Source organism: Tetrahymena thermophila (assembly GCF_000189635.1).
Source record: "Tetrahymena thermophila SB210 genomic scaffold scf_8254371, whole genome shotgun sequence".
In the NCBI taxonomy this organism is placed as follows: domain Eukaryota; phylum Ciliophora; class Oligohymenophorea; order Hymenostomatida; family Tetrahymenidae; genus Tetrahymena; species Tetrahymena thermophila.
The window spans coordinates 118,830-139,353 of NW_002476155.1; the positions used below are offsets into that span (position 1 = coordinate 118,830).

Sequence of the window (20,524 nt, forward strand, 5' to 3'; positions counted from 1 at the left end):
TGCTTATTATAAAATAATTTAGTATTTTTTTGTAAGTTTAAATATAGTATTATTTATTAAATAATAAAAATATATTGTTTAATATATCTATTATATATTTTATATGCATTTAAGTAGTAAATTAATTTAGAATATTTATAGTATCAAATTTAAATTGTTTAAAATGTTTTTAATTGTTAAATTTTTGATCTAATTAAAATATTAGAATCTTAACTAAGAAATATATAAAACAAAATAATATATATTTTTTAATAACTAAATAGTATTTTATCTACAAAAATTAATAATTATAAACATTTTTATTTTTTTTACAAAATAATTAATTTTATCTTTTCAGAAATAATAACAAATTCATTGATTTAGCTATTTAATTTCTTTGTACTTTTGAAAATAATCCACAACTAATTTCAAAAAATCATCTGCAAAGAGCCTTGTTTCATTTTCTACAGATGAATTTTCTATGTAGTTGTAAATATTTTTTTTTATATCTTCAATTTAATATGATTTCTCTAATTTTTTTTACATACTCTACTTGTATATCTAGTTGTCCAAATTCAAACGTTAAGAGAAATCAATTAAATTGAAGTTATAATTATTATATTTATTTTATAAAAAGAAGTCTTCATTTTTAGTTTAGAAATACAATTCAAATTATTTATTTATTTTGAGTTATTTTTTATCAAAGTTGATACAATTAAATTCATCATTTTCAGAGTCATAAATTTTTTTAATTAGATTATAATATTTCTTTTCAAAATTTGTATCAACATTTTTAACTAAAATTTTTACTTTTTAGCTAGAATATTCCTGTAAGTGCTCCTACAATATTTTTTAATCTTAATGTTAACACTCTAAATCAATTTTCTATAATTTTAATAAAAATAAATATAATAATTCCATTTACTTTAAGCATATTAAAATTAATAAAATATTTGCTTATTACCAAAATTTATTTTAGCTGGTCTAAAATATTCAAGGGATCATAAGAGAAAGTCCATAAGCATACTGAATTTGTTATGATAAAATAGTTTTCAATAAAAAAAGTATCAAAATTAAAGTTTTGCAAAAATAGGTTGTCAATTTCAATCTACTTTTCTTCAAATTAAAACTTTAACAAATTATGTAAATCTTCATCTTCCAGCTAGCTAAACTCATTCACAGAAGACCTAAGATGGAGTTTAAAATCTTTTCTATCTGAATTATTAAATCTACCAAAGTAATTTAATATAATAGCTGAATAGCAACAATCTCTTAATAGGTTTTTTTACATTTATTCCAGTTCAATTTTTTCTATGTCTTTTAAAATTTTTATAAAAAATATCATTTTTTTTCTTCAGACTCATTCATTTAAGATTATTTTGTTTGCAATGTAAAATTTTGTAAAATATTTTATTTAAAATGAATTTAAAAAAAGTTATTAATTATTTTCAGAAATTCTTATTAATTTTACTTAAAAATGCCAAATAAAATCTAAAATTTTTAAAAAAGATTTACCTAAAATATTAAAGAACTGCATAGCTTCATTTATAAATGTGTTCAAAATTTATTCTTTTTAGCTTAAAACATCAAACTTTTATTGAATTTCTTTTTTTCTATTTATCAAGTCATTTTGAGTGTTTTTTAGGATGCTTAAAGAACCTTATTCAATTTCAAGTTTGCTTGCAATTTCTTAGCATTCCAAGTTTAGAATATCTTACTCATTAAGTGCGTTCTATTTTCAAAATAATTTTTGTAAAAATCAAAAATGAAATATGTAAGGAAATTACATCATATTCATTCTTTAATGGTTCAAGCTCAATTTCTAGTTTACGATAATCGATGAAAGAAGTCATCCATTAAAAAATGACTTTTAATCCTTTTTATTAGTTTTCAATGACTTTTGAATTTATAAATTTTTAATTATCTTCAAAAAGCGCTTCGACTTTATTGATTTGGTCTTTTCCTACAGTTTGCTTATCTAAATGCACTAAATCTTCTAGGAATTTCGGATTATTTAGGATCTATTTTTAAATTAGTTGCTTGCTTGCTTGAAAAAATTAAAATAATTTATCTAACCTTAACAGATGCTGCCCACCAATCAATTTCTATTTAACCATTTTATTGGTTTTTTCTTTTTTCTAGTGGGTTTGGATAAATTAAAAAACAAAGACCTTAGAGAATTAATTTCATAGTATTACTAGGAAGCTTCATCTATTTAAGAATATATAATTCGTTTTTATCAGTATTTATAACTTACTTTTCTATGTTTTCAAGATTTTATTTTGACTTTTAAAAATTAAAAAAATATAAAACAATCAATCAATCAAGGATTATTATTTTTTAATAAATTTACATGTAAAATTTTGATGTTTATTTCTTCTTAAATTTAGTTTGAAACTTTTATTTTTTCTTGTAAGACTTAATTTTTTTAATCATATTCTTGTTTGATCTAATCAATTAAAGTTTGAGATTCATCAATTTTGTTTGATATTAAATCAATGCTTGCCTACTCTTTTTCAATAGAAGGAATCATATCTTATAATCTCCTCTAGATTATTTTTTAACTCTTTATAATTACTTTAATTTTTTAACATATTTCTGACATTTTATCGAGTTTTTTCTGCAAATAAATACTTCTTTACAAAAAAATGCTATTCAATATCTATAAATAGCTCTAGAAAATTTTGTAGTTTGAAATAATGTCTTTCCTGTTTTTAAATAATCAGCAATTAAAATACTTGAAATTTATATAACTTTAAACTAAAGAATTAATTCAAAGTTATTTTTTACTTTAAATTTTTAAATGAAATATTTTTCCACTTGAATCATTAAAATAAATTAAATATAAATTTTTGGTTTTAATGAAACATTTCATAGTTATATATATTAGAAATTTAAAAACCAAAGTAGAAAAATAAATAAAATAAAAAATTACATTGCAGAAATCTAAATCATACTAGTAAATATAGAGTTGAGCAAGGGATAAAGTTAAGAACTTTAAGAAACTATTAAATTATCAAAACTCTCAATATATTGTTGAGTATACTCGAGTAACTAGTTTACAGTCATTTATGGTAAGAACAGTTATTGGAATTGATCTTTAAAAAATGGATAAATTTCTTCATTTTATTATTTTTATTTAATATCTGTATGCTAAAAGCTAATACTGTATTAAATATTCTAAACCATTTTATAATACATTAGCTCTTACATTTCAAAATCAGAAAATTTTTTTAACTTTTCATTAGCCTTCTTCATTTATTATGATATTGATCTTATTTCTAAGTTAAATATTTTAAGATTAGAATGATAAATTTTATAAAAATTTACTTACCTTCTGATGAAAAGAAATTTTCGAAAGAGTGACAAGAAATAATTTGGCTAATTGCATCATAAATTTGCTTAGAGGTGTAAGGCGTATCATCGATATGTACTAAGTACTATAAATTTAATATAAATTTTAAAAAATATTTTCAAACAAAAAACAGTAAATGATGATTACTCTCTCATCTGTAATTGCAGTTTATCTTAAATATTTTTTTAATTTGTTTGTAATTTAAATCAAATCAGATATATGGTCAGTTTTGATGTACTTGAATTATATTTTGTTGATGAAGCAAATCAAACTTAAGATATAAATAATAATTAACTAAAAATTAAATATTGAAATTAGTTACCTCAGAATCTTTTTTCGGTTGCTAAAAGGTTAAGAATAAATAAGGATATTTTATTTAGAATTGATTAAAATGTGATTTATCCTGATTAATGAATAGATGAATTGAGAAGTTATTATTTTTTATATTTTTAAAGTATTTTGTTGATTATAATTTTCTATTTAATCTTTGATAGTTTAAAAAAAAGTTTACTTACGAAAGTAGTAAGGGAAAATACTTTGTTAATTTTAAACTATGTCAGTTGTCCATATTATTTACTTCTCAAATTCGTTTATTTAAGTTTCTCCTTACTTTCCACTTTACTAAATAAAAGGTTCAAAATTTTATTCTTCGCTATCTATGCTTTAAATAGAATTTTTAAAGATGAAGCCTTCAAGGAATTTATCACTTGAAAATTCATTTTATTGTTCAGATTTGACATTTTCTTCCTCAATACCGAGATTTAATGTTTATCTATTTAATTACTTAGAACTATTTTAATTATTTTCTTGATTAACGATAGCATTCTACTTTTATGTGTTAATTTAAGATTATGCCATTTAAATCTCAGTAAAAAACTCTTTTAAATTATATGAAAATTACGAACCAGCAATTTATGATATCTAATTAAATAAATTATTTATTTTTTCTGTAAATTCAGATTGTTTTTACAATAATTGACTGTATTCTATCCAATTTAAATAAATAGTTATTTAAGCTAAAGATTTTTTATCAATAATATAGCTTTATTGCAGCAAACCCATAATACTTTAGAATATATGACATAATTACTATTAATTGTAAAGTTTAGGAAATAACTCACAGCATTTTTTGTGATATTGTAAAGTGGCTCTAACAATTTTTAACGAATAGCTATTGATCATAGTACTTATACCCTAAATTGTTCTTTCAGTTATTCCATGCAAGTTTTTTTGCTGATGCTCTATTTACACTAAATATTGTTGGTAGCAATCTAAGAGTTTATCTTTAATAGTTTTTAAATAAATTGTTTCTAAATTTTCTTCATTGAGCTGATCTATTCCGTAGACGTGAAAAGATTTCGTTAAGCTACAATAAAATAATTAAATAAAAATTCATTAATAAATGTAATTTTTTTTTTTAAAATAAATAAATATTTTATTCAAAAAAAGATTAAAATTAAAAAAAATAATAATAAAAATATATTTTTGTTTTTTTACCTTCTTTATATTTAATAAGGATGATTTGGATTAAATGATAAGAGAAAGTTTATATTTTTGACCTAGTTGATAAACTAAACGTTATAATTAATATCATTTGGAATTGTATAAAATTATTGCTTGTATTTAATTTATCTTATTGTTTCCAAAATAGGAGCACTGGGACTTGGAGGATTATTATCACTCTATAAAGGTGAAAAATTAATATCATCTATAACAATAATTAATTGATCACACAGTTATGGAGGAACATAAGTTGAATTTTCTGTTAATTTTAAGTTTCCAGTTAAAAACTTCATAAAAACAGAATAATTTGTGACTGTGTTAATCCTATAAAATATTCCTTATTATTTTAATTGGCATTCTTCTCCTGTTATTCTATCTAGTAATTTTTCTTGCTCTCCCTTCATCATAGGATAATCTAAAGTAAAAAATAATAATAATTTAAAAAATGCAATCAATAAATATTCATAAATAATTAAAAAAATAAATATTACATGATAATGTATCGGCTTGATCCAAAATAGATCTGCGGTTAGCACTCAGTTATGTATATTTAAGCATGGTCTCTTCCTTATGTTTTTTCATACTATTATTAAAGTCTAACTTTTTAGAAAGAACAAATTGCTTAAGATATGTTGTCCTACCATAGCAATTTTAAGAGCAGGCTATTAGTACATCTATTTTATTGCTAATTAAAAGATTTAACATAGATATTGTCTTAACCAGTTGAGGAGTTGGAATAATTATAGTATTGCCAAAAAATAACTTTTGAATATCAATATTAACTCCTTTACTTTATAACTTTACAGTGTTACTTTTATCTAAAATATCTTAACTAGCTGATTCAGAATAGGATTTCCATTCATATAAAGGGAAAACATCAATTTAACTGTCATCTTTTTTAGGTTTTTGTGAGTTGAAAATGAACTAAAATTTGCTTGATTCATTTTATTTGTTTTTTTATTTGACTAATTTGTAAAGAAATGTGTCTAAGTAAAAATCAAAGAGTGTTGCTTCTTATGGCAGAGTTATATTGTTGACTAATTTGTTGAATTAAACTACATCCTTGAGTAGAATGTCTTTTAAATATTAGTCGAAGAGCTTCCTGTGTTCAATCTAAATGAGTTATCCAACAGATGAAACCAAGGAAAATACAAACATTTAAATGATCAAAATAGAACGATTTTTCATATTATTCTAAAATATTCTATGATTGTATATTTATTCATCTTACAAAGGTTTTAAAAATAGAGAGAAAACTCTAGTCAAACAAAAGTACATTTCTTTGTCAGATATTTAAAAGATAAGGATGCCTCTATTCTAAATTAAAAGGGCTTGCTCTTCATTTTATTTACTCTAATTCAAAGCACTCTACAAACTCTCTTCGATTTTAGAATTCCTAATGCTACTTTCTGAAACTGTATCAATTATTTTTTTAGAGTTGATGTAAAAGTTAGTATTCTGACTTTCACTAATATTATAATCTGAATAAACTTTCTATTTATTTTGAAAAAGAGGAGAAGTAATTGAGTTTTTTTTGTTGTTTGAAAACTAGTTTTCATTTGTTAAAAAAATGCTCTTTTTGGTAGTATTAAATTTAAAGTCATCGAATTTAGTTTTAAACTTTGAAGATATCTGTCTCATTTAATTTTCTTAAGAGGATTCTCCACTGTAACTACAAATCCATTTTACAAGTGGCTAAAATATTTAATTGAATAAAAAATCAATCAGCTCAACATCATAATTTTCAAAAAACTATGGAATTTAAGAGCTTTTAAAGTACGAATGCTCATACTAAAAACAGACATCCCAAGATTAATCAACATTAACAAGACCATAGTTATTAATCATATCAACATCTATCCTTGAAAGATTTTCACAAGAAATGACAAGGAAAATATTATTTTTTATTAAGTTTACTTGTTGTTTACTTTCTTGAACAATTTTTTCAGGCGTTTTAAACATAGTGCACAACTACTAATCTAAAACAGCATCAATTAACACAATTCTTTTAATTACCTTTTTCTATCTTTTTTATGAGTAATCCTTTTCACTATAAATCTAATTGCATTTTATAGTTTATTATTTTTGCATTTTTATCACTTTACTATTATAACTGCTATAAGAATTTATAGAAGCTTCTAAGTTATCTTCAATCTTTTAAGAGCTTAAAATTGAATCTACATTTGAATTTTCTAAACTTTCATTTTCTGAATCTGTTTTACTTTATGCACTTTGATCACTTTCTGAGCTTTCTGAAGGTGTTTAACTAACTGAAGATATATCCTATTCTTCTGATTAAGAACTATTACTACTAGAGCTTTAATTGCTTTACTCAGTATTATTTGATTTTTAAAGTTACAATTATTTTTTTTGAAGCTATCTCTTTTTATTTCTAATATCAAATAAATTTTTTGAATTCTTATCTGACTCATCATCAGATTCCTCTTCCTCTGATGAAGAAGATTAATATTCCTTTTGTTTTGCTTTATAAACTTGATAAGAAGTTGTCATATTAGATTCAGAATCAGAGCTTTGCTATTCATCATAATCATCTAAGTCAATAAGTTTCTCTCCTCTTGCATATTATTCCTACTAATATTTTGCTTGCTATTTAATTATTTATTTAACCTCTAACGATGTTCTTTTCTATATTTTCCTTTTAAGATCTTTGACAAACGTGTTCTCATTATTCTATTTCTTATTTTTCTTTAAAATTTCTTATATAATTCTAAAAAATGTCCCAGGTTAGCTTTAAACTATTTTTATAAATAATCATTTTTTACATCTATTTTAAATCAAAAATTTTAAAAATCAAATAGGACTTAATTTAAAATTTTAATAAACTACATTTAAGCATTTTTTTTTCTAAATGAAATTTTTCTCATCAAAATGAATTAATTTGTTTATTTAAATTTTTTGAAGGCATTTCATTATCAATTTTTTGTTTAAATTATATCAATCTGTCATAAATAACATTACTAATTTGTTTAATTTTTTTAATTAAATCTTATTTTTATTAAATTTTTGCTTAAAAATCCAAATTGTGAAATTAAATATTGAGAAAAAAAAATTTGCAATTTTATTTTTTTATTTATTTAGAATAAATGTAAAATTTAAGGATTGATATTTTATTATTTTGATTATTGATTAATAATATAACCTTAGTGTTTGAGTTTTTAACTTAGTTTTAAAAGCAAATTAAAAAATTTTAATTAAAATAAATATGATTTTAATAGAGAAAATGAATTAATTTACCTCTTTGAGGATCATTGAATCCAAACATTAAATATTTAGGTTATGCATTAATGAAAATATTTTGATAATCTTCATTTTTTAAGTATGTGGGATAGGCATAAACTTCAAAGTATATCATAACAATTTTGATGACTAAATTTTTGTAGTTAACTTTTAAGCCTGAGAGCAACACACCTTTATTTTGCATAATGTTTTAAATTACAGAAACACATTTTTCTATTAAGTAAAAGTTTGGATTTTAATATCCAATTTATCTAAAAATGATAATTATAGCTTTTTTAATTAGTGATTCATCTTAGATGTCTCTAAGATTTTTTTAAACATTTTCTATTTTATCTTCAGCTTTTTCATTATTAATATGTTTCGTCAGCTCAAAGATTTAAAGGTTAGTTATATTTTTTTTGTATGGATTTATGGCATTTTTGAGAATTTTCAAAATTAAAATTTTGCTTTCTTCCTCTAATTACGAAAGATAGAAACTTTGCACACTCTCTTTTATACACTGAAGACAATTTTAAAAGTATATTTTTTTATGATTTTTTAACTTTTAGTCTAACTTATCAACTGATAGTCTAAACTAAGTTATAATTGCTGTCACTGAACAAAGGTTTGTAAATGAAATTTTTTATACCTTTATATACTTCGAAATGCAAAAAATAATTTTGGATAAAATTTATCCTAGAATTTCAGATTTTGGAATATCAATTGACTATACAAGAGCATTAATAATTTAAAATACATCTTGTTTTTGAATATCTAATATCCTAAATTTTTCTTTTACTTAGTTATCCAACTCTAAAGTTTAGAATTTAGATTTTTTATCATAAGAGCATATGATTTAATTTGAATAAGTGCATTTTATATTATGTAAACCGAATTGTATAATATCATTATTCAAAATTCTGTTCCTAATCAGATTATCTGAAAATGTTCTTAAAAAGCTCCAATATTAATTACTCATTTCTTCAAATCCGTCTAAATAAAGCCAATCTCCACAGGCGCAAATTCCTTTAATTAATACAAAATTGTTAATAAAATTTCATTTTTATTTACTTATTTGTTTGTTTACCTTATAAAATATTTTAAAAGTAATTCAAACTGAAAATTCTTTAAACATGAAGTTCAAACACTAAATTTCCAAACATAATTGAAGATTCTTAAATGATAGATCTCTTTCCATCTTTTTTGTATCTATTATGAGTGAGAATAGAAAACTTAAAGTCAAGCAGATTTTAGCACAAAAATACGAAAACTTTGTCAGATTGAGGATTCCTGAATATTCTTTTGGTTGGAGAGAAATAGTTATATCCGTACTAAAAGACTTTATTCAAGATTTAAAGAGTCAGAATTCCAGTTCGTTCATTGAGATTATACTTGAAGCGCTTTATGCTATCGAAAGATTCTAAAGATGAGCTAAAATCTTTATTTTTAGATTCTCTTTAAAGCCATTCTATGTAGTAAATTAATTGTAGTATTTTTACTTCTTTCATTAGTTTAATCTTTGAGTTGTTTCTTTCATAATTGCAAATAGCCTTTTAATATCCGATATAGTACTTCAAAATATCACCAATAGACTAAGTAATATTTTCTCCCTAAATAATTCAATAGAAAAAATTAAAATATTCAAAATAAAAAATTTTGAAACAGAAATGAAATAAGAAGAATGCTTTTTAGAAGATAACAAACACTCTTAAAGAATAAATATTTTTCAATCTAGTTTTAAGTATTGTTCATTCTTTTGGCAAATAACTTGCAAAATTTTTACATTTTTCTATTGGTTAATAGACAAAAAAGATATTTTATTCCAAAAATAATAGTCCTCTGCAACTTGAGTGGCACTGAAAATAAAGTCGTTAAAAATTGTTTTTAAAAAGAAATCAGTTATTTCGTTAGTGTCCTGCGAGAGCCTGAATTGTATGACCTAGTGAATCTCTTATTACATCTTTATCTATGATTATGTTTAAATGAAATTCAGGATTTCGTAACTATTTCCATATAGGAGGTTTATATCTAAATGAAGGTTGAATAGAATAGAGTTATTGTTAATTCCAACAACTCCAATTAAGTATCTTTATTCTTTTTACTAACTGTAATACTCTTCTTCTCTCTTCTCTTCTTCAAACTTTTATTTGCGAATTTCTTCAATTTCTTATTCTCTAATAGTCTTGATAAGCTCTTCTCTCTCGATGTCATCCTCATCAAGTAGTACATTTTCTTAAGATTCCATAGTTACCTTTTTTAAATCCTACTCCATCAGTAAGTCTTTATCAACATTTTCCTGATCAGCATCTTCTCCATTTATAATACTGTGGCTTTGTATATTCTTTGAACTCTAATCTGCAATTTGAATGTTACTGTCTTATTTGCTAATTATTTTTTAGGCATTTTTTAGTATTCCTTTTTATTTCTTTTTTTAATTATCAAATTTAGAGATATTCTTTTTTGAAACTAATTTTTCAGCTTAAATTTATCTTTTATAACTTAAAAATGATATTCCATCCAAAATTATTAGTTAATCGAAATTATCAAATATATTGCAAACTATTTCTGTAATCTTTTCTATATTCTTAGGTTCTTGCACAAGCTCAAAAATCTGTTCATCTGACACATAAAAGAGCTTTCCACATTACGATCTGACTGAATTAATATATCTTTAAACTCCAAACTCAATCTATTTTTAATGAAAAGAATTATTATTTAATTTCAAATATCCAATTATCTAAAAAAAAGAATTAATTAATTAATTACATTGTTAAAAATAAAATCAAACTTTTTGAGTTGTTCGATAAATTAAACTTCTGCCACAAACTAATAAATAGAAGGAACTTTTTTCATAAATTTATTCATAATTTTCCACATTTTGTCAATCCCGCTGTAGTAGCTAGCCTCTAATGGCATTTTCTTTTAATTATCAGGATTTTAATCAAAAAACATGAAATATCTTTTCCACAAATCCTGTACTTTCATAAGAAGAGTACCTAGAATCTCAGCTGATTTCATTTTATCTTAAAGTTGGTGTATTTTATCTTCAAACTCTTTCTTTTCGTATGACCTTTCAATAAAAAATATTTCAATAAATAAAGTTGAAAAAATAAACCAAAGATTAAAAAAATTACTCAACTAAAAATAGCTCTACTTAATGTTCTTAAGCTTTTTAAACAATCTGGAGAAGCTACTGTTGCTCAATGTATTCCAGACCATTCTCATCAAACACAAATTAAACTATTTGAAATTTTATAATATTAATTTTAAGTAGTCTTGTTTAATGTTACTTTTAGTTGAGCTCCAGTCTTTAATAATTCTTTCTAATGTAGACTCGATGTTAAAAAGCTCTAGCTTTCTTGAAAGGATTCGATCTATTTCAGGTAAATATTTTCTAACATTTGTGTCAATCACTCTTTTTAAAGCAATATGATCTCTATCTTTATACAGATTAACTTAAACAATATTTTGAATTTCTTCTTAATCCTCTTGCTTTAAAGCTGGATGAGTGATATAACTTAATTGTTCAAAATGAAATTCAAATAAACTTAAATCTTTTTCAATATTCTTGAGAATCTTCACAGGTCCTTCAAATTTCTACTAATTTCCTAAATATATAATAAAATTAATATCTATTATGTAATAAATAAATTAACACTCCCTCTAAATATTTTAATCAATTATTTTATCAAAAATTTTATAGCAAAAAATGAAATTTATGAACAAATTGTAAGGATTAAGTAACAAGAATTTCAAGGGTATTTATTTAAATGACATATCTTAAAGAATATGTATAAATTGATAAATAATAATAAAATTATAATAGTTTTTGATATAAAAAATTAATTACCTTTGTTTTAAATATTCTGATTTTAGTTTTGTTTAGAAAGTAATAACTTTTAAATTGAAGGGTCTTGAAGTACTTATTAGAACAGTTTTTCAAAAGGAAAATTGTTAAGGTAGTCTATTTCTTCTTTCATGTATTTTATTTTCTAAAAAGAAATATTAACAAAATAAAAAAACTTAAATAAAAACTTACGTTTTAAATATCTTTAATATCTAACTTAAACATAGGAGTATCTTTAATCCACAAAACTTAGTTTTTTTCCCACAGAGCTTATAAATTCCAAAGTCTTTCAAAAGCAATAATTTATTGTATGAAAGTGTCTATTTATTCCATAGGTGTCACATCAAAGCCTACCAACAATTAATTCTTTTAAATTTACTGTTTCCAATCATTAGCTTTAAATATTTGTTTTTTAACTTCAGTAATTTCTTGAATAACCTGCATTGACTAAGAGTTATCTCCTTTTAATATTAGCTTTAAATAATTTATGTTAATTTATAGATAAGTCGTGATTATTTTATTACCTCAGATAACTATTATCTAATTTTTGCAGTTTAACCTTCAAGCATCCTAACTTCTTTCTGAAGCTCCTTTTCAACAAGAATTCTTTCATTTTTAACTCTTACTTCTTCCTTTTCAGCTATGATGATAATTGAAAAAATCAATTTTGTGAGATGATAAAACTTATTGAACTCATTTTAAGATAGTTAACTATAAGGATAATCCAGAAGGTAGAAAATCCATTTTTTGAGTTCTTACTATTAAAGAACAATTTCATTATACTCAAATATTTTAATTTCATGTATTTTCTTTTCTAAGTTGATTAAATGCTAGTAATTTGAAGGTTCAATTGGTTTTTTGATTTCCTCGATAACATCTAAAACTTTTTGTTAAACCTTATTTACTTTTTAAAGAAAATACTCTTTAGCATCTTTAAGAATTATCATCTATAAATTAAAGCACTCTTTAAGCAGTGTTTATCTCATTTAGTAACACTAAACTTCAATCATATTCATCCTTATAAATGGAGAAAAATCTTCTTAAATTTGTTCACTATAGACCTATATTTTTTTTATTCTTTTTCGAATGTATTCTCTAGTAATATCTTTCTTTTCAAGCTTCACATTGTCAATTTCAATTTTCTTAATTATCTTAATACAAATATAAAATATTTTATTTTCTCTAAAATACATTAGGTAAGTAAGTAAGTAAGAATAAATAAATACCATTTTTTTATGATTAAAAATTTAGCAATACATCTTCTGTATTTTTAATATTTTAGCAACTTCAACAAAATTAGAATCAATAATCCTTTCTATGTAACTATAAACATTCTTGAAGATTTCACTATCTTAATCTATAATGTTTATATACTGCTTTTACTCTAATATTTATCAAAATAATAAATTAATAAAATTAGTATAAATAATTAAATTTAATTTTTGATAATTAAAATTTTAATAAATATTTCAAAGTTAAATTTGAAAAAACTAAGTATTGATTTTAATTAATAAAATAAAATATTAAATTACTTTCAAAAAATTATGAATATTCATTGAAGATATCTAGAGACTTAAATATAGTATATTCTGGCCTTTCAATTTATTGTACACATTTCAAAATAGAATTCAAATAATTGAGGATTTCTTCTTTAATTTTTGGCAAAGTAGTCTTTTGTAGAAGATAGTATATTTGATTAAATTGTTTAATAAATACTAATTTTACATCGAATTGTAATTCATCTTTCTCTTCATCAAATCGAAGATTTATTTTTAAGAATCTTTTTTCATAGTGCTGCTGCAAAATATCTTCATCGTCTTGCATAAATATAATTTCTTCTGCTTCTCTTATATGAGCTTTATCGAATTTTTTAAACAACCTTTTATAGTCTTCCAAATTTTCATAAATCTTTTATTGAAGCAATGTTTGTATCAGAAGAGCTGAAGAAGTGTAGAATTATTGCTAAAATTAATTTGTAAAAGTGTTTATAAAATTTTCTTCAAAATTATCTCGATTCTCATCCAATAAGTTTTTTGAATCTCCATGAATAACCTTGCTATAAATATCAATCAAGCAAGCATTAAGTTCTTAGCTTAAAAATCTACTAAACTTTTAAAAAAATGTATTTAAAATATTAAATAATACTATAAAAAACAGTTTTAATCCTAATTAATAAGGTAATAAATTTACTTATTATAGACCTTTTTAGTAAAGATCAGTAAATTCTTTAATACTGAATAGCTTAGAGTCTAAATCAGCTACATCAATAATTTTAAACTTGTTTTCTATAAAATAAAAATTATTAAAACAAAATAGTTGAATTTTTGCATACATTTTTCACATCTTAAAAATAAATTAAATATTTCAATTGTAGCTGGATTGTAGAAAACTATTTTAGAAATAAGTTGTCTTTTCTGATCTGATATTATTGCTTGATATCCTTATTACTCTATGAAATATTAACTGCTTTTACTTAAATAAATGTTTTCTATTCCGTTTTCTCCATATGGTTTAGGAATATTGATTCCTTCAGTTAGATCTTTTGATAAATTAAATAATTTATTAAGTTTTGTAGAAACATAATAATTTGGAAAATAATAAAAACTTACTTAACTTAACTGCTATTTCATCTGATAAAAGCATGTAATCCAATATAGATTTTTGCAAAGAATGATAATAGTTAATCGTAACTTCAGCAAACAGATCTTCTGTTAATTTAGCAAAATACTTAATGATGTACTCATTATTTTCATTTAAATTTATTAAATTTAGAATATTGTTCATTAATTAAGTGCTGAATGGAGCAAGAATTTCTTTAGGAACCTATTCAATCATCACTTATTAATACCTTAATTCATATTTTATATCTTTTAAATGCAATAAAAAAAAAATAAATACTTTTTCATGTTTATAATTTTCTTTCGAATTTTCATTTCTAATTCTTTTTGAATCATGTTATTCTTAAAAAATTCATATTCATCTTGAAATGTTGCCTCTTCCTTTCTAAGTTAATTTCTTATTTCTTTAAATTTTAAGTTATTTTCGATTTCTTCATCATTTTTCTTCCTATGTGGCATTAACATAAAGTTTTTTAAGATAAGAAGAATAAAACTTTAAATTGTAAATGAAGCGAAATTAAAAATATTTACATAGTAGCAATATTAAATGAATGAGTATCTAAGTATAAGTAGAGGCAATGCATAGAATAAAATGTTCCTATTCTATGTGAAGGTGGGAGCATTGTTTAAACAAAAAATTAAAGAGCACCTAAAGTATTTAGTTAATTTGTTAAAAGAGTTTCTTTATTTTTTTAATCCTAAGCATGTCTCACAAATGTTCCCTTAACTAAAGTAACCCCATCTTTAGCTAAAGCAGAAAATGAGTTGTCCTATTCATCAGTTTTTAATTAAGATAAAATAATTTTAAGTGAATAAATAAATTTAAATTTAACAAATTCAAAAGAAAAAAATAAATATTTAGGTAAATAATGAAAGAAATATGATTTAAATTATTAAATTTACATGTTGTTGCTAAAGAACGTTTGAACAAAATTTTTTATCTTAGAATTGCCTCTGCAAGGGAGAAGTGCTGTTTATTTTAAAGTTTAATCAATGTGGATAAATAAAATAAAGTTAAAAAAAGATTTATAAACTCAATAAATAAATATTAACCTTCTCAATCTAAATTAAGCTCCTCCACTGATATTGAGTTTGATCATGTTTTTGCTTCTTTGTAAATCAGACGTATTTAAAATTTTGTTAGAAGGGCTATTGGGTAGTTTACTATTATCTTAACTGGTGTTTTCACCTTCATCTACAAGCAGTTGCTGAGATTAGTTTAAAATTTGGGAATAGTCTAATGAAAATAAATTATTATCCTTATTATTTCCTTTATTTCTAAAAACAGGAGAACCGTTTTATATTTTAATGCTTCTCTGTGAATTGTTTTTGTTCATCTAAATGTTAATATTTTGTTGAGTTAATTTGTTAGAATCTTAGATCAATTCTTATTTAGGAGATTGAGATCTATTTAGTTTTGAAAAATCTGATTTTATGCTATCCCGCTTGATCACTTTAACGACTTTGATATTGTTAGAATTCTGCAGCTATTGCTATTACTATTCAATTTTTTTGAGATTATTTTATGAGTTGCTTTTTTTCAATTAGAGATTTTAGTTATTGAAATATAAAATTTATGAAGAATCACCATTTTAGGTAACTTATTTAGAGTAAATCTCTTTTTTAATATCTAGCAAAGGTAGAGTTTTCGGAGATATGCTTCTGTTAGCAGGATTCGCTATTTATTTCACAGTGACAACTTTCCTTAATATATTAGATTCTTATTATATTTTTTGATAATAAACCATCTTTTAGTATAACTTTATATATCCCAGCTCATCCAAATCTAGTTCAATAAATTCGTTCTGTTAAATGTTCTGTTTAAATATTTTAAAATGTATTTACATAATAAATCATTTAATTTTTTTAAATAAAAAATCTAATTAATAACCTTTTCTATTTGTTTATGAGTTAGATTTATTACAAGATCACAAAATTGCAGATCTACTTTTGCATTAGTAGAAATACTTTATAAGTTTATTTTACAATTTTAAAAGGCGCTTTCGTTAAATAAAAACTATTTTAAAAACATAATAAGTATTAAGCAATCATTGATTTATGTGAATAAAATCTATACTTAAGTCCTTAAGCCCTACTAATTCATGAAACTATTTTTCAAAATCAAAATGATATTTGTTGAATAATTAAGACTCTACTACTAATTCAAATGGAGTGGCTAAATTAAAAAGGAATCCCCTAAATTAATTTATCTTTGAAACTCAACTTAAATCTTGCACCATCTAATAAAATTAAAATATTGATTTGACTTTTAAATTTTATAATTTGCTTCATTACTTTAGTAATATTTTCCATATTTAATGAAATTTTATTTTATTATCTTCACTTTGTTTTAAAACGCCTTCTTATGTTCCCCTGAATTTGAAGATAAATAAATATTATGAGAAGTGAAGTGAAGTTAATAATTAATTTACTAGTTAATGGCTTCAGCAAAAATATCATTTATATCTTTGTGAATTATGCTCATATTATCAAACTCCTACTTTTAAAAATTTAAAAAAAACTAAAATCAATCAATATTTAAATCTTAATTAGAGATTCAATTTATAGTCACTAAAATCTAATATTACAAATAGATTAATTAGATTATTTAGTTAATTAAAATATTAACAAAAATAAATAAGTAAATCAATACATATCAAATTTATTAATTGAGTAATTATTTTACAAATTAAAATCTAGAATGAACAATAAAACTATTATATATATATGTATAGTACCGCCCTAGGGTACTGCCTTTTTCAAGGCTATACACTGAAATTTTAGATATTAAGGTAACGAAATCCAAAATTTTTATAATCTTAGTTTTGATTGGATAATCTTTTCCCCATAATAAAATAAAAAGTATTAAAGTAAGGGAGATTGAAAGGCCTATTAAACAAAGCTCTTTTAAGCTTTACTCAATAAATTATACTGATCAAATTTTGAAATTAAATCTATGTTACTCCAAAAAATGTCGAAAATGTCGACACTAATTTCAAAGCTGATTTTTTGATTAAGTAAGTTTGAGATGATTTGGTGAAAATTAATTTTTAAATGAAATATATTATATTTTCAGTATCAATTCCTTCTATTGCATTTAATTAAAATTAACCAAATAAAATTAATTGCAAAATTAAAAAACTAAGAGATGTTATTGAAGCTAATATAAATTAAGATGAAAATCAGAGTATAAATAAACTCATCTAATTTCATATTTTTTTGTTATGGATACCTTTTTTAAATTTCTTTTTAATCTTTAAACTTTTTAATTATATTTTTAAAATATTAATACCTTCAATCTCTGATAACACAATTTTTAAGATGTAAATATTCTTATTTTGTTTCGGATGATACTTTATATTATAATTTATATTTATTTGTCTTACACATAAAATGAATAACTTGTTTTGAGTTTTAATGTAAGAAAATTGTTTATTTAAATTAAAAAAAACTGAGATGTAATTTAAGTTATTTCTTATTTCATTCAAATATTTTTAGATTAATATGACTATTGTGTTTATTTAATTTATTTTATTTTAAATAGATTGAATATTAGCATAACAAGTAAACACTTGTTTATAATAGGATAGGGAATTAATTTCGTTTAAATAAATATTTCACTTACCATAACTCAAAAACAATAGATATTTGAGTTTATAAAATTGAAAAATATTTCTTATTGAGCTTTTAGAATAAGCATCAAAAAAATTGACTTTTTAAATATTTTTGAATTCATTTAATTATGTAATTTTATTGAAGTTTGTTTTGCTACTAACATTTAATTTCTGTACTGTCTTAAAAATATCTAAACTCAAGAAATCAAGATCCCAATCAGCAATAATTTCCATTGTGATTACAGTAAATTTTAATTATTGACCAATTATGATAAGCTCATTAATTAAGTCATCCTCACAGATTTCCATCTCAAATTCTTTTGAATGATATTAATTATGATTTAATATCTTATTTAGCTTCTTAAAAGATAAAATGTTATTTGAATCTATAATTAGCTATATAGAATTTTTTTATTCATCAACAACTTTAAGATTATAATGCTAACTAGAAAATATAACCAATTCTAATACTTTCAAACATTATTATATCAAAAGATATAATGAACAAACCTTTTCTGTAGAATTTTGAGAGATGGCCCTAAAATACTCATAAATTAGATTGTAGCTAAGTATTTATGAAAAAGGTTCAATATATGATTCAATATATTTATCAGAAGAAATGTACTCTCTACGTGTCATTTTATTAAATTTATCAGCAGCAATAAATTTTATTTTTAAAACTTCATAAACTTATTTCACTTTATTTTAATAAGCTAATTCGAAATCTTCAAAAAATATGCATTAATCAATAGTATATTAAAATACTTTGCTATTTGAAACATCTTATTTATCAACTAAAATATTGCTAGGGTTGATTTTAGTTATTTAGACATTCTTTTCTATTAAAAGATCTTGACTTAAATTGATTAAATTTTGTAGGAAAATAAATGCTTTTTTTAATTTTTCATTTTCGGCATTAAAAGAGTTGAATATACTAATAATTTTTTCGTTAATATTTATTTCTTAAATAGATATGCAATTTTAAATATTTTAAATTTTAGATTTTTCTACCAAAACATAGCATTCATTTTGACATGGTATTACATTAACACTATTTATATTAAATGTAGAGCAGCTTTTACTTAACGCACAGCGATCCAATTTATTTTACAATAATAAGGCTTCTTAAAAAGTTTTAATTTTATAAATTTATAAGTTTACTGTAACTCCTTGGACATTCTCAACCTGAGGAGTGGAGGACATCTTTGATTCTTCAATTATTAAAGGTACTCTCTATTGGCTTGGGCTTTATGCTAATTTAGAGGAGCAGCCAAGTATTTACGGTATTTATTTATCTTATTTATAAATAGCAGTCAAGTTTAAACAACCATCTATATCCGCTTTTACCTAGTAACTTTAATATTAAGGGTGCTAAGAAATATTTTCAAAAATATCTATAGAGTATTTCTCTAAAAGATAAGAATAGGATTCTTTTATTTCCTTAACAAGGTCTTATTTTTGTATTTCTTTACTGATCAAATTTAAAAAGTTCTAAATCTAATCTTCCGAAATTTTAATTTCATTCTCCATATTTTAAGTTTCAATTATAATTTGTTTAGTTTTACTATTTTCTTCATAAGCCTAATACTTTTAAACATAACTTTTTAAGCTTAATAAATTAAGTTTAACACAAATCTGATTTTCACTTAGAATTTTAATAAAAAACTCTAAATCTCCTAATCTCAAATCATATTAATCGATTTCGATTGTGTACTTACCTTAAAAGTATGATTAAAAAGTAGAAATCAATTAATTTATTATTTAGTCAAAAAAATCGCTATGTTATTTTTTAAAGCTTACTAAAGGCAGATCACAAAATTCTAATTCAACAACAAAATAACTCTTATTGTCTTAAAAATCAGGTAAGTAATAGGAATCGTAACATTGTAAAATGAGTTGATCAGTTTAATACATATTATTTATCCCAGATTTTATGAGACTTAATTCATTTTCTTTCATAAAGTCAACTATATAAATTTATAACATTTTTTTCATTTACTTCGTTTTATCAAAGACATTCAAATATATTGATTTATAATATTATTAGAATTCTTTGCATACCTATTCATCTTGACTATATTCATACATATAATCTTCCTCTTTAGAATTCAGAAAGTTCTCAATTTAAAAATGAGGAAAGTGTTTTTATAACGATGCTTAGATTATCTATTTGTGGAGTCTGAGTATTTCACAGAAAAGATAGTAACTATATTCTTTTAGCATAATAAACTTTATTGATTAAGTTTTAAGTTTTTTATTTATTTAATTTTCTTTTATTTTTGTTATTATTTAATTATTATTTTTTCAAATATTTTAAATGACAATTATTGTTTTTTCGCGCTAAAATTGATCAGATTATTTTACATTTATA

General features: G+C 22.2%; 1 protein-coding gene across 1 annotated transcript; it reads right to left on the reverse strand. All coding sequences in view use genetic code 6, as the record gives it.

The window, feature by feature from the left end:
* Positions 1-351: 351 nt before the first annotated feature.
* TTHERM_00467250 (hypothetical protein) lies at positions 352-20,112 on the reverse strand (the record flags this gene model as incomplete). The annotated part of the gene is made up of 36 exons (XM_001025021.2): positions 352-864; positions 944-1,296; positions 1,495-1,711; positions 1,767-2,000; positions 2,056-2,265; positions 2,333-2,687; positions 2,915-3,260; positions 3,314-3,419; positions 3,482-3,605; positions 3,657-4,700; positions 4,832-5,252; positions 5,329-7,593; positions 8,093-9,100; positions 9,162-9,684; positions 9,858-10,763; positions 10,841-11,144; positions 11,209-11,314; positions 11,365-11,682; positions 11,925-12,066; positions 12,114-12,395; positions 12,446-13,072; positions 13,148-13,305; positions 13,454-13,592; positions 13,647-14,030; positions 14,112-14,206; positions 14,254-14,460; positions 14,531-14,769; positions 14,820-14,987; positions 15,071-15,309; positions 15,443-15,509; positions 15,593-16,356; positions 16,431-16,556; positions 16,617-16,779; positions 16,835-16,912; positions 16,972-17,039; positions 18,331-20,112. 36 exons carry the CDS (start codon positions 20,110-20,112, stop codon positions 352-354), a joined length of 15,081 nt encoding a protein of 5,026 aa, XP_001025021.2.
* Between the last annotated feature and the right edge of the window lie 412 nt (positions 20,113-20,524).